This window comes from Oncorhynchus tshawytscha, linkage group LG02 (genome assembly GCF_018296145.1).
Source record: "Oncorhynchus tshawytscha isolate Ot180627B linkage group LG02, Otsh_v2.0, whole genome shotgun sequence".
In the NCBI taxonomy this organism is placed as follows: Eukaryota; Metazoa; Chordata; class Actinopteri; order Salmoniformes; family Salmonidae; genus Oncorhynchus; species Oncorhynchus tshawytscha.
The window spans coordinates 50,128,274-50,143,922 of NC_056430.1; the positions used below are offsets into that span (position 1 = coordinate 50,128,274).

Consider the following 15,649-nt stretch of genomic DNA (forward strand, 5'->3'; position numbering starts at 1 on the left):
CCCTCTCTATCCAGGTGAGTACTGGCGGTCGTTGAAGGCAGTGGCCCACACAGTGGATCAGTCCTACCTGCAAGCCCAGGGACAGAGTCTGAGACGGAACTCAGAGGACCACAACAACACAGTGTCCGCCATGGCCTCTCTCTCCATGGCTAGCCTCACCACAGACAGGTAACAGTACTAGTGCTGAGCGATTTGTGCTTTTATTTGAGCTCGGTTCGTCTTCAGTTTGATCACTTATTTGAAATAGTCACGGTTGTCGATTTCGTTAAAAAAAGAAAGAAAAGTGGACATTAAATGCACTGTGCATTTGGTTTTGTTCTGATTTATCACTAGAGAAACTGCGCATCGATCTCACCAAAATAATAATCATAATGGTGTTTTAAAAACTCTGCATTCTAAAAACATCAAACAAGACCAGGCCAACAAAAGCACTGACACCATGTAGTAACAGCACTGACAACATGTAGTAACAGCACTGACACAATGTCATCTCATATAATTTCAAGATAATATAATATCATGTGAAGTGATAACGTGAAATGATATTAAAAGGGATGGTTCACTCAAGACGTCCAAACAGACAGGTAACATCACTGACTCCCTGTAGTCACATATGATATCAATATAATATAATGAAATATTAAGTGAAGTGTGATGACATGAAATTATAGTTAAAGGGATGGTTCAATCCAAATTCAAATGTGGGCTTCTTTTTTCGACCTAAGTGCAAATGTAGGTTATTTAGTTACTCTCAGCAGCCTCAGCAGCCTCTGCCTAGCATTGTCTTTCCTGGACTGAAAGGAAAATCATCAGTGAACCACCCCTTTAAAAAAAATATGTATTCAATTAAAACATCGCCTTACTACATTTCAAATATTAGGCCCTCAGCTGTCAGCTGCATATCACCATACTGCTTTTGATTAGTGCTATTTTCCAACACTAATCCCTATGGCTTTTGAACCAGAAGATAAATCAATTAGTGTTCTAATTTCTATGGAAGAGAGTGTGAGAAAACAAAAACACATTCATATATCTCAAGGTATAGCATTCCGTTTGCCCATTAGCTATACCACGCCCTGACAAAAGACACAACATTGACACCGCCACCTCTCTCCCTTTTAAAACCTGATTCAAACAGGTGTTGTCTTCAAACATATGCATCACATCTATTTGCTTAAAGGTACTTGCATCCGTATTCTCTAGAACTATTTGCCACATCTGTATCCTGTGGAAATATACAACATTTAACGCTGTATCTATATGTATCTAAATCTATTCTCTCCTCTCTCCCTGCTATTCAGGACACACAGAGATGAACTCATGGAGGGGGACTGTGACTCCATGTAGACAAGTGCACTTTCTAATAAACCTATCACACAGACAAACACACTGTCATCCACTGTCATCCACTCGGCGCTGCTTCACTTGACCAGAATCCACTGCCTCCAGTTGTCACTATACGGACCACATTCTGACCTCAATAGTCAAACTGACTAGTGTACGCCTCACACACTCCTACACCTCATCGGAACACAGTACTACTGGCCTTACTAAGACCACTCGCCTGCTTCGACCGCAACTTAACCACACACTGAGAAGACATCCCATTAACAGGGTGAAGGAGGACCAAGAGGAAGGACAATGAACACTTGTGTTCTTGACATGCCACTCCGTGCCTTTCCGGGTGTGTTACTTCTCCATTACCATGTAACATTGCGAATTGTGAGGACACAGAAGGAGAGGAGCACCAGACCTGAGCAGAAACTGGAAGGGTGAAATATACACCCTTACTCCAAACCGCTTTCAAACACCACTGGGGAGGTTACGACTTGACTTGTATCATGAAGTGACTTGACAAAGACCAGCTAGACAGCTGGCTGTAAACAGAGTCTCTCTGGGGAAGAGGACAACTTTTTGTTGCCTTGGTCACAGGTTACCGCGGAGCATCGCCAGGCCGAATCACAAAAGGAAGTAGGAAGTTGTCCCACGTCCCCACAGGAAGTCACTATGAAGGAAAACAGACATTGGACACTCACCAGGGGACACCTAAAACGCATCTTGTTCCGATGATGTCATTCGTATTTATGCGTCGCCAACAAAATGAAGAAAAAGAGAGAGGAGACTGAGAATTTTGTTCAGACTTTTTTTGCACTGTGCATTTTGTCATGTGAACCAAGGAGAGAATGACAGTATAGACCCCATTGAAGCTCTCCTGGGATTGGTGATAAAAAAACATATGAATGATCATACTTGTGTTTTTAAGCTGATTGAATTATTGTAAGTTTTATCAATTGCATATTGTATTGCAAATGTCAATACATAATGGTCATATTTTTTTATCATCACATAAACGAACCCTATGATTCAGGTGCACGGATACCTGTGCAAAGCATATGCCCCTTTTCCCTTCCAGTCTCCAAAGTGGCCTTTTGGGTGGTGGTATAATTTCCCCCCCAAACAATATTTTTTTTTTTTTTAAATTGTGGTTCAGAACCTACTGCCCGCAAGTCGTCGTGACGTCGTCAAGTTCGCCACCCCACACCCCCGTCCATTGGTTGTGTCAACCCACACCCCCGTCCATTGGTTGTGTCAACCCACACGCCCGTCCATTGGTTGTGTCAACCCACACCCCGTCCATTGGTTGTGTCAACCCACACCCCGTCCATTGGTTGTGTCAACCCACACCCCCGTCCATTGGTTGTGTCAACCCACACCCCGTCCATTGGTTGTGTCAACCCACACCCCCGTCCATTGGTTGTGTCAACCCACACGCCCGGTTGTACCAGTTCCCAGTCTGCCATGTACAGAAATGTAACAATACTACTGGCCCTACTATGCTCAAAAATGTAAACGTTTTCACAACAGAGGCATTTGGTACGTTAGGAATTGAATTAAGATATGAATTATTAGTATTATTTTTTTTGGTGGGGGGTGCCATTTTTGGGGGGGGGGAACACCTGCCCCCTGAAAGGTCTGAGCATGGCCCTGATAGGTTTTATAGTTGTTTTCCTTCTATAGGAGAAAAAAACATGCAAAGTGAAGGTGAGTCTTTTTTAACACTCCCTTTCAGACAGCAGTTGTTATTAGGAATGAATCATATGATCAGTGAGACAACTCAATCAGGAAACACAGACAGTCGGCTCAAACGTTCCAAAGCTGTTTCAGCCAATTACACACACCGCCATACTGAACGGAGAAGTCCTACTCAATGCTTGACCACACACAAAATAAATGTTTATGGATGTCAAATCAAAATCAAATCAAAATGTATTGGTCACGTACACAGATTTGCAGGTGTTATAACAGGTGCAGCGAAATGCTTATTCACTACAGCCACAATAACATCTTCTAAATATGTGTATGTGATCAATAACATTTGATTTGATTTGACTAGCTCCAACAGTGCAGTAGAATGTCATACAAATACAATACAAATATACAAATAATCCAAACAAGAAATAAAGAAATGACAGAACGAGAACACACAATATCCCATAATGACGAAACAAAAACAGTTATTTAGACATTTTTGCAAATGTATAAAAAAACGAACTAACTGAAATATCACATTTACATATGTTTTCAGACCCTTTACTCAGTACTTTGTTAAAGCACATTTGGCAGTGATTAAATCCTTGAGTCTTCTTGGGTATGACACTACAAGCTTGCCACACCTGTATTTTGGGAGTTTCTCCCATTCTTCTCTGCAGATCCTCTCAAGCTCTGTCAGGTTGGATGGGAAGCGTCACTGCACAGCTATCTTCAGGTCTCTCCAGAGATGTTCGATTGGGTTCAAGTCCGGCCACTCAAAGACATTCAGAGACTTGTCACGAAGCCACTGCTTCGTTGTCTTGGCTGTGTGCTTCGGGTCGTTGTCCTGCTAGAAGGTGAACCTTCACCCCAGTCTGAGGTCCCGAGCACTCTGGAGCAGGTTTTCATCAAGGATCTCTCTGTACTTTGCTCTGTTCATCTTTCCCTCGATCCTGATTAGTCTCCCAGTCCCTGCCACTGAAGAACACCCCCCCCAGCATGATGCTGCCACCACCATTCTTTACTGTAGGGATGATGCCAGGTTTCCTCCAGACTTGACAATTGGCATTTAGGTCAAAGAGTTCAATCTTTGTTTAGTCAGACCAGAGAATCTTGTTTCTCATGGTCTGGGAGACCTTTAGGTGCCTTTTGGCAAACTCCAACTCTGTCAGAGCTCCAATTGAATTTACCACAGGTGGAATCCGAACAAGTAGAAACATCAAGGATGATCAATGGAAACAGGGCTCAATTTCGAGTCTCATAGCAAAGGGTCTGAATATTATGTAAATAAAGTATTTAGTTTTTTTTGTTTTTATACATTTGCAAAAAATTATAAACAAATTTCTTTCCCGCTTTGTCATTATGGTGTATTGTGTGTAGATTGATGAGGAAAATGTTTATTTAATCCATTTTAGGATAAGGCTGTAACGCAATAAAATGTGGAAAAAGTCAAGGGGTCTAAATAGTTTCCGAATGCACTGTACATGGGGCATTAGTCTCAAGGTGCAGGGTAGAGTACTGGGCAGGTAGCCGGCTAGTGATGGCTGTTCAACAGTCTGATGGCCTGGTGATAGAAGCTGTTTTTCAGACTCTCGGTACTGTCTCTGTCTGTTAGATGGTAGCAGAGTGAACAGACGGTGACTCAGGTGGCTGAAGTCCTTGATGATCTCTTTGGCCTTCCTCTGATACTGAGTGTTGTAAATGTCCTGGAGTGCAGACAGCGTGGCTCTGGTTATGCGTTGGGCTGACTGCATCAACCTCTGGAGAGCCATGGAGTTGAGGGCGGTGCAGGTGCCATACCAGGCGGTTATGCACCGCGACAGAATGCTCTCAGTGGTGTATCTGTAGAAGTGGTGATTTTCTTCAGCCGCCTGAGATTGAAGAGGCGCGGTTGCGCCTTATTCACTATGGTGTCGGTGTGGTGGGACCATTTCAGGTCCTCAGTGATGTGCATGCCAAAATCGTTTGACCCTCTCAAAGCTTTTGACCCTCTCAAATGCAGCCCCGTCGATGTGGATGGAGGTGTGCTCCCTCTTCTGTCTCTTATAGTCCACGATCAGCTCCTTTGTTTTTTTTTACATTGAGGGAGAGGTTATTTTCTTGGAGGGCACTAATGGTGTTGAAAGCAGAGATAAACAACATTCTCACATAGGTATTCCTCTTGTTCACGTGGGATAGGGCGGTGTGCAGTGCAACGGTGAGCGCATCATCCGTGGATCTTTTTAGGGTGGTATGCAAATTGTAATGATGATGACAGAGGTGAGTGCTATGGGGCGATAGTCATTTAGTTCAGTTATCTTAGTTTGCTTGGGTACAGGAACAATGGTGGACATCTTGAAGCAAATGGGGACAACAGACTTGGATAGCGAGTGGTTGAATATGTCTGTAAACACTCCAGCCAGCTGGTCTGTTATGCACTGAGGACGCAGATTGGTATGCTGTCTGGGCTGGCAGCTTGCGAGGGTTAACATAAAGTTAAAAAATATATATATTATAATAATGGTGCTGGGTTTAACGCAGATTATTAAAACAGTTGAATGGACTTCAGATCAGTTACTATAAATGAGTTGTTTAACTATGGATGGCACTTAAAAGTTGTATGTAGACAACACCGGACTCACAAAAAAGAAATGCACTTACGATGTCTTAAGTATTGGAATTGTGCTTTAGTAAAATGACCTATTTTTTACGTGTAGTCCACTCTGGCGATGCCTTTTTTTAAATTGTTTTTCTGTTGTGATTTCACAAAGACCAGTGTTTTAACATGTGGATTGATTGACATGCCTGCTCTATTTTATATATCTATAGGCTGTATTTCTTGATACTTGCTTTTCTACAAATCTAAAAGACAGGTGAACTAGGATTTGTTCTCATCTGAAACCACTCTATTTACAAAAACAGTCAATGATTTTTGTTCCTGGACCAAAGTGCTGTTGGACAGTTAGCATTTAGCCGTCGGAGTTAGCTTGTTGAGCTAGTTGACTTTCCATGTAGAACAATTGGACACAGGTTGAGAGAAATAAAAGCCTAAAAGTCTTATGGGAACATTATGCCAGTCGTGGACTGGTAGGGCCTCTGAGCATAACTTCAAAGATTCTTGTGAATTCCTGATAGTAATTGTATCTAAACAGAGATTTTGCAGCTAAATATCACCAAAGAAGGATTTAAAAACTGCTTTACATTTCTTGTTGGCCCTTTCCATGAGATAAAGATGTAATAGATTTATATGTTGCCCTTTTAATTCCTTTGCAGTGCTGTGCTTATGTATTGTGTTTTATGAAAATCTGATGGTGCTACAGGTTAATTTGAACTATCATGTTATAGTTTATAATGGTGCTGTATAATATACATTATACAACCAAGACCTTACACTCTTAGAAAAAGGGTTCCGAAAGGGTTATTCGGTTGTCCCCATAGGATAACTATTTTTGATTCCAGATAGAACCCTTTTTGGTTCCAGGTAGAACCCTTTTGGGTTCAATGTAGGACCCTCTGTGGAAATGGTTCTACATGGAACCCAAAAAGGTTCTACCTGAAACCAAAAAGGTTTCTTCAAAGACTTCTCCTATGGGGACAGCCTTTTAGGTTCTAGATAGGACCTTTTTTTAAAGAGTGTACTTGACAAGACCCTGCAATATATGTATGATATTAATGACATTGACAATGTGAAAATGACATCATTGAGAATGAAATAATACATTTACCTATGATCAAGTAGAACAAAATGGCCACCACAAATACATTCTTGATATCTTTTTCAGAAAGGTCCTATTTCATATTTTATTGTGGTTTATTTCCGGTTTAATTCAATTCTTCTGAGAATATTTGTGTTCTGTAAATGTAAATCTGTTTTTTGAGAATCAACAATCCCTTTAATTGTCTTAATATGAATTATTGCTCTTCCGTTGGTTATTGATGTTGTCGATAGCTACTGAGACCAAAATACAGACATCCTGTGCTTTGAATTATACTGACAAACCTATAGAAAGGAAGCTTTATTGAACTGAATCTTAATTTAGAAAACAAGCCAAGTAGGGATTTGTTTCTCACTGTTTGTCTTTATTGGTTTGTACTTGTACAGTAAAAAATAATGTTGTGTTTTGTTTTTTTTCTATATTTTTTTCTATAAACTGTTTTCCTCAATAAAAGGGTAATTAAAGTTCTCAACGTAGTTTTTTTCTGAAGTGTATATTTTGTATCCTTTCAATAATGTTTGAAATATTGGGCAATATTTTACTTACACCAAGCACTCAGCTATTTCGGTAATGTAAAAACACATGACTTGGTAATGTAACACATTTTGACAAAAATCTTGGATCCTGCCTTGCTTTGTCCAAATACAAAGGGTATTGCTATCCACTTCTTTTGTATCTTGTTTTATAAGATATAACATATAAGACATTGTCTTGTCTATCCATGTACTCTTTGTTATGCATACTACACTCTCAATATGTGCACTGTGTTAGACAAGTTTCTATGAGACAGAAAGATGCAACATGTCTTTGAAAATGGGCTTTTTCCAGACTATTTCAGTGGTATTTTATTAAAACAGCATTTATTATTATTTTCCACAGGAGCTCATGTAATGAAAAGCTGGAGACAAAAAAATCTAAGAGAACCACAGCTGAGCATTAGGATGAAAAAATATTGACAAACTACATTTTCTGGCGACAGTATATCAGATAACATTGCCGTGACCTAACAATACCCAGTAGCACAAAATCTGAATTTATCAAATGTTTTTAAAAAGTACATGGCACTGTTTTCCATTCTTAATACATTTACTGATAGGGTATTGCAGTAAGTACTATGCACAATCTTAAAGAGAAATCCTGAGGAATTACTAAACTTACAATATTCAAACTATATTTTCCTCTCGTCTTGCATTTAAAACTACTAGACCGTCACTTGCACAAAGTACAACAAAATGTTATCTGTTACTCTTTATGTAATGTACTATTTCATTGTTGTTTTGCATATTACGTTTTTTCATACTTAAATCCTACAGACAAGTAACAATATATCAGAAAGACATGAGTGGAATCTATCCACTATGTCTATGTCTAATCTATCCATAATCTGTGCATGCTACAAAACTGTGTGCATTACTCATGTATTACAGGTTGCCTGCATAGATTATTGCTTAATTACTCTAATATAAAGTCATTATAATGTAATATGCATATGCACATGCTAAATCCATTCGCTGTGAAGGGAAATAATGCAACACAGAGAAAAACATGTACAAGGCAACAGAAATCAAGCCGATTAGTTTATACAACTGCTGAAAATGTGCGTCGGGCTTCTTTGGCTTTTCCTACCTATACATTTGAGGTTGAAAAGCCTAAAGCTTATAAGCATCTTTGCTGTAAACATTCGTTGGGCTGGGACCACCAGCTATCGATTACTCTGGCATCCTTATGACGATCATCACTGCAATTATCACGATCATAAGTCATCTCAGTGGTCAAAAGAATCTTCCTCTTTTAAAGAGTCTTTTGAAGTGGCATAAAGGGACAGGGAAAGGGCCGATGCGTTGGACGTTTTTAACGTACAGAAAGTTCATCATGTGACCCTTAAGTATCCTCCTCACTTCAGTTCCGAAGTTTGTCACATACTGTATGTTGGCATTATCATACTGTCTGTCAGGCTGCACAAGGAGAGTCGACTGGATATCTGTCCTTAAACCGAAGCATGTGTCCGGTCCAATGCCCATGTCTGTGGGGCAGGGCTTCCAAAGAAGGGGAGATAAGGGTATAGCGGGGGGAACTACTGGTTCGACAGGAACAGACCTTTTAAAGAGAGGGAGATGAGTCCATCCATTTGGCGTCCTTCCTAAAAAAAAAAAGGGAAAGAAAAATAGACTGCGTCAACAACAGTTTCTATCTTGGTTTTAGCGTTTTATACCTCATATCTCAGCCTAATTCAACCACACAACCTGATGCAAAAAGCTTATTTTGAAAAGAAACCGACATGGATGTGTACATTTTGTCGGTATAGGAAAATAATATCTGAGAGCGAAAATCCGCAGAGAAGTCGTTAATGTGTCGTGCGTGCAAGTCGTTGTCCCAAACAAACACATAAACCGGGCAAACAAAGCTAATTCTTCTCACATAGTGTAAAAAAAAAAAAAAAAAAAAGCCAACATCGCTAAACTTCTGCTATTTCTCTTGTTTAACAAGCAAATATTCCATCTGGAGTGTTCCCAATTGTCTGTAATTACAGTGTTTCTTTTCATGCTGAGAGAGAAAGATAAGAGAGAAAGGGAAGAGGGACAAAGACAAGAGAGAGAAAGCTGTCCAGTAAGCATGTGTGTTTGTGGGTGTCCTCTTTCAGATGGCTGTGCTTACGTCCTAATGCACTAATTGCCAGGAATGACTTGTTTTCTCGGTATACCAAATGGGGGTACGCTACAGCAGCAAATAACAAGTTGTGTGATCTTAGCGTCACTTTGAACAAAAGTACAGTAGATCCCATTCTTCTGCCTGCATTTGGGCAGAGTAACAATAGCTATCCTATCGAGCCTCCTTGGCATTTGTGTATCTCCCTTTCTCCCAAAATGAAAAGTTAAGTGCGGCTGATTTACAAAGGAGCAACTGATGCAGTTTTTAGGCACAAACATGCACACACACTTTGCATAGGAGCATTTTAGTCTTCCTACGCCGCATTGACCTCATCTGCAACGCCTCTTAAGGCAGAGGCCTACTCATGTTAAACCTGTGTGTACAACAACTTCAAAGGGATAGTTCGGTGATATTGCATCATTTAGATCTGTGTTTCCTATCTAAATATGCAATTTCGCTGAGCTATACCTTTAACACATGGATGATGTATATTGTTTTGTTGCCTATTGCCTGACATGGACTGTAACACTGTATTGATAATAGATTGAGAGCTATATCATACCTCCCTTTGCATTAGACCAATATCTTAACATGGCCTATTGTTTCTACACACGCCCACTTGGTTTGTGCTCTGCTCCTGCATACGTGTCGAACCCAAAGTGTATAACTCAGGGGCGCACTACGTACACTACATACGCACTACAGCTGTTGGAACAGCCCAGCCCATGCACACACATCCATCCATCCACACAGCACCTGCTCTAGCATCAGCTCAAAGTTCAAACCCCTAAAAATAAAGATGAGTATCAGAAGCCCACAACTCTTGGAACCACCGGCCTGTTTGCAAGGCTCTGAAGCTCTTAAAAAAAGCAGATGTGCCGCAGAGGACCTATAACAGCTGGTTTGAGATCAGATCCAACGTGAAAATGGAAACCCCAAAACACATGCACATGTTACTTTGGACTGGTCCAAGATCAGTCCAAAGGAACTGCAACCAACTCAAACACATGCAGAGCCAGAGGTTCTGGCAGAGGGAAGAACAGTGACAGCCCTTTAATTGGAGGATAAACAGAGTGGAGCACTGCGTGTTGTTGCCAGGTTAAACACAGCAGTCTATTCTAAATCACAGCTACACACACACACACACACACACACACACACACACACACACATACACATACATACACACACACACACACACATTTTTACACACATATACACACATGCATACAGCCAGTAACACGCATATCCGCTTAAATACACACCACATGCTACACACACACATGCAACCAACAACACGCACATCCTCATAAAACAGCCACACAAATGCACCCAAGATGCACCACTCACATAAACACACAGCTTATCCGAACACTTGTTGCACACAAAAAAATATGCTTCGTGCACACACTGGGAGCATACTGTGAACGTACACAAATACGCACACGCACGTTTCGTTTAGGAAGGAATTTCTATTTGTTTTCCACTTTATTCTTCTTTGTCCCCGATATGTTAAAAGCAGAATCAATTACAACCATTTAAGGTCTTCCTTATACTGACACTGTCCATTTCAGTTGTCCATTTCAGTTTATTTAACTGTCCACAGGTGAGTGGATAATGTTAGAATGCAGAACAGTAGGTAATGACTATGCTTCTCTTCAAGGACATTCTCATCCACGTGTCGGGTTCGGGGTTCCAACCACAGTGGTTGAACTCTCAAAGTCTAGCGTTTGAGACCGTTGAGGATTTTATAGTAATGTAAGGGGAACACCTGGAGACTGCACATGGACCAGAAGTCCTCACAAGGATAGTAAAACAAGGACAATTCTGAAAAGTGGGGACATTTCCTTGTGTCCCCACAAGGAAAACGGCTATTTTAGGGTTAGGGGTTAGGGTTACAATTAAGGTTAGGGTTATAATTAAGGTTAGGATTAGGAGTTAGGGCACTATTACACAACTGATTCAAATAATGAACTCATCATCAAGCTTGGATTATGTGAATCAGCTGTGTAGTGCGAGGGCAACAACCAAAGCATGCACCCCTTGGGGTCCCCAGGACCAAGTTTGGGAAACGCTGGGTTAGGGTCAGGGGTTACATTGAGGGTTCTTGCTCTAAAGCTTTGCCTTTCCTGTGCTGCTCTCCCTTGACAGCCTAGTCCAGGTTTACATGAGTTTGGTTTTTGACGGATTACCAACAGTTTGGCTTCTGATGGATTACCCCTGCTCTCTGCACCGCATCATCCTTTCTTTAGCTCGTCATTCTTTCCTACCTCTCCCTTTTCATCCTGTCTTCCTGGTTATCTGATAGGCTTTTCAGTTAGCCCACACTCATCTTTTATCTTTTAATTAACGCTTATCTTGTAGCTTCTTATCTCCGTTCAGAAGAGTGAGTGTCCGCCAATTCCGCAAAGTTTACTTTGTGATTTTTCAAGAGACTGAGAGGAAAGGCAGATAACAAAGTCAGATAATATCGAAGAAATGGCATGCACTCACGCACATGTATGTATGTACACACACACACACACAAACAGACATGCACATGTAAACACACAAGTACATACATACCAGTGTATAGGCTACACACAGTGATACACAAACACACCAAAACTCCATGTAAACAAGCACACACGCGCACACACACACACACACACACACACACACACACACATATATACATTGGCTCGCGCGCACACACACCATCAAACTCTCCCTTGGCAAATACACCTTCCTAATGCCTCACAACTGTTTCCAATCTAAAGGTTCCTGCTTGTCTGGGACCCGGCAGGGCCTGATTGCACGACACTGGATACAAGATCCTGGAGGAGAAAGGGCAAGGCTGCAGGGGAGAAAAGGAGAGAGAGAGAGGGACAGAGATCTGCTTTTTCTCTTTCCTTCCCTTTCCCTCTCTTTATTTCGCCTGATATACCTGTGCAGGATCCCGGTTTCTGTTTCCTCTGGTCTAGTCTGCCTGAGGTATGTTAGATAAGGCTCTGGATAAAAATACTTAAAAAGTACAACAATTTTGTTAAGACTGTGTCCATGGTAAAAAAAAAAACGAACACATTCAACGATCATTGATGTACTTAACAATTTTTCGTTGTTGAAAATGTTATATGATATTATATATATATATATATATATATATATATATATATATATATATATATATATATATATATATATATATATATATATATATATATTTGCGCAATTAAAGTGTTATATTGTCACTATAACAATAGTTAGATTTTCAGCTAGTGGGCTACTGGTATTTATTATGTAAAACAGAAAATTATAGTCAGGCATTCTCTTTTCTTATCTTAAGAGTACACCAAGACAGATAGCTAAATATTTATGTCAAAAGTGTAAAATGATTCAGAGTTATGCTAATCTGTTACATATTACAGTAACATCTTTCATTAAAATGCTTTTTTCATGAAATACAACATTTTGTAGCAACAATATTTGTGTATCTTAAATATTATTGTTTTAATGTTTAGCCAATTTGATTGATAATACATTCTATGATAAAAGGAGACAATTATTATACTATAATTACTGTATATAAATAATTTGATATTTGATCATTTGATAAAATATTTTTTTATGTTTGTCATCTTGTCAAAATTGTCAAACTGCACACCATATGTTGAAATAAAAATTAGAAGGCAAATGTAATATTCTATATTGTAATTATGATCCCACATTACTAGGTGTTATAATTTGTCATTTAGACTAGTATACAAATACTCTTATTTCATCATTTGTCATTTTGTTTGAACTATGTTGTTAATTTGTATGATGTTAAAAAATATATACATTTTTTAAAAGTTATACAATAGGTACCAACACACAGAGATGTGCATGCACTCACGCACAACTGCAGTGGACATGTGACATTTATCAAATACATTTACCCACTGATCGATTAGGATTAGGCTATACCTTTTTACCTATTGCGCACATTTTGCCATATTAAATTAAAAACATGCACTATTTCCTACTCATTCCCACTTACCATTTAATGTAACTAAACTTGAATCAAAACAAATAAAAACAGCCTTCCTTAGAGTTAGATGCAAATCAATACCTGAACATTACAGAAAACTCGCTTTTCTAAACATGCTGGAGTCGGAAATCCTCATTTGTTTGGCAATGTTTACTAAGGTTAGCTTGCTAACGATGCTGCATTGTGAATCACCCCAAGGGCCACTTGGTTGGTTAAATGTAATTAGAAAAGGCATATTTACATTACTTCGATGCACAAATATGTCAGATGTGTCCACTTTTCTAACCGGTGTATTGAATGATAACACATGCTCTCATCATTGTTGTCATTCATGTTCATTAAAAAAAAAACGTCAAAGTCAAGGTATAACCTCATGGTAAATCTGAAAAAAATATATATAATAACAGCGCACAGATTCAACGATGCTCCTGCCAAGGTTTTAACAATATACTTAAGATACTTTTGGGAAACCACAGACCTGGCTGTTTGGCCATATGTGACACTGTGTGTGTGTGTGTGTGTGTGTGTGTGTGTGTGTGTGTGTGTGTGTGTGTGTTTGTGTGTGTGTTTTTTATACATACCTGCAGGGGTGCACCGTAGACGCTTGTGGAGTTAGGGGCTACATTGTCAGGGGGCATTTGAGGCGGAAGGGGAGGGGCAAGGTCGAATGGTGAATGGGTATGGTGGGAGTGATAGGGCAATGGATAGGTGAGTGACACATTGGAACAGAATGGGTAAAAAGGTTGGGAAGTGAACAGTGACTCTGGGTTGTGGTTAGAAGGAGGGGCAGAGATAATGGCTTAAAGGAGGACAGAGATGGTGGCTTTAGGGGTTACATCGATAGTGGGTTAGGGGTTACAAGAGGGGGCAGAGATAGTGGCTTAGGTGGAGGACAGAGATAGTGGGGTTAGGACAGAACAGGACGGGTAGAGCAGGACAGATAGGGGACACTAGTGGCTGGCTGACATGGCCCAGGCGCCCTCCATCCTCCAGACGGAAAAGGCATAGCTGAGCCGTTCGTGGGCCAAGTAGTTGCAGCTGGCCAGCTTGGCGTCCATCTCATCACTCTGCAGTACCTGGTAGAGGAAGTCGATGTAGCGCGACGCTAGCTTCAGGATCTGAATCTTGCTCAGCTTGTCCGATGGCAGCGTGGGAATGATCTTACGCAGCGAGGCGAAGGCGTCGTTCAGCGACTGCGTACGCTGGCGCTCGCGCACGTTGGCGATCACTCGCTGCGTGTGCAGGTCCTCGAAGGGCTCGCCGCCCGAACCTAAGCCGAGGCCGCTGGAGCCCAGCGAGGAAGGGGCCACACACACCACCGCCATGGGGGAGTTCTGTTGCTTCTTCTGCCGCTTGGGCCCCGACGGAACCAGGCTGTTGGGGCTCCCGCTGACAATGGCCCTCTCCTCGGCCCGACCCAGATTGTCTTTCTTGTGGTACGGCACCCGCTTTCGGCCCCCTGTTTGCCCGCTCTTCTTGGAGCCCCTCTCCAGCTCCTCCTCGCTGGCCCCCAGCCCCCCCTCGGGGGAGTTGGCACAGGACACCTCCTCGCGCATCTCCTCCTCCCTCTTAGGACCACCGTCCTTCTTCCCCTTCCGAGGCAGGGTGGTTTTTGCACTTTATTTCTCTCTTTCCCTGTCTTTTCTCTTCTTCAGATAGCCGTGTGGGACAACCGCTATCCCAGGAAGTTCTGATAGAGAGTCAAAGGCCTAGAAGTCTTCTTCCTCCAGTGAAACCAAGAAGAATGAGGCTGATACACTTCACGCTTCTAATCTGCAATCTGTTGAAGATCCATAGGTTTTGGCTTTACTCCCAGTCAAAACTTCTGTCTCTCCCTGTGTCTCTTTGCTGAATTCCTCACCTACAGTTTCCCATCTCCTCAACCTGCATGCAGAACAACAACAAACCATCTGCTTTGCTGGGCTAACTCCTGTTCCTTTATACTCGCCCGCATACTCTGGGCCTGCGGGCAGCTGCGATTGGACAGCACCGGCTTCTTTGGGTGTGGTTTGGAAGCAGGAAGTGAGCTTGAGGTTGGTGGATGGCTTAAAAGGGGGTAAGTAGCCTTCTCAGCCAATTGCGAGAGGCCTTGTTAAAAGCTGCTGAAGTTGTCCACGTCTTTATAGGTTCCAGATTTCTGCGGCTGGAGCACTCCTGGCTTTCTCCTGCACCCGCTTGTCTGTTTGTCTCTTGTCTCTCTTCTCATCAATTAATTACATGCTTTGAGACTCATAGGTCTGTGATGCACTTCAACTTCTAAGACATG

At 41.3% G+C, this 15,649-nt stretch overlaps 2 protein-coding genes across 3 annotated transcripts in view; one reads left to right on the plus strand and one right to left on the minus strand.

The window, feature by feature from the left end:
• The window catches only part of LOC112267729 (histone deacetylase 7), an 84,322-nt gene extending 82,217 nt beyond the window's left edge, over positions 1-2,105 (plus strand). For both annotated transcript variants that reach the window (XM_042300488.1, XM_042300489.1), the window contains exons 24-25: positions 15-168; positions 1,302-2,105. In XM_042300488.1, coding sequence (XP_042156422.1) covers positions 15-168; positions 1,302-1,347 — 200 coding nt within the window. In that variant the 3' untranslated portion in view covers positions 1,348-2,105. The remainder of the gene's footprint in view (positions 1-14; positions 169-1,301) is intronic.
• A 5,434-nt stretch (positions 2,106-7,539) lies between these two features.
• LOC112246197 (twist-related protein 2-like) lies at positions 7,540-15,316 on the minus strand. The gene is made up of 2 exons (XM_042300490.1): positions 13,965-15,316; positions 7,540-8,865 (listed from the first exon to the last, which is right to left on the minus strand). Exon 1 carries the CDS (start codon positions 14,937-14,939, stop codon positions 14,334-14,336), a length of 606 nt encoding a protein of 201 aa, XP_042156424.1. The 5' UTR covers positions 14,940-15,316; the 3' UTR covers positions 7,540-8,865; positions 13,965-14,333.
• Positions 15,317-15,649: the final 333 nt, after the last annotated feature.

What these genes read in the sequence shown, in the direction of transcription:
- LOC112246197 (XM_042300490.1), bottom strand. Translation starts at nt 14,939, where the DNA reads ATGCGCGAGGAGGTGTCCTGTGCCAACTCCCCCGAGGGGGGGCTGGGG.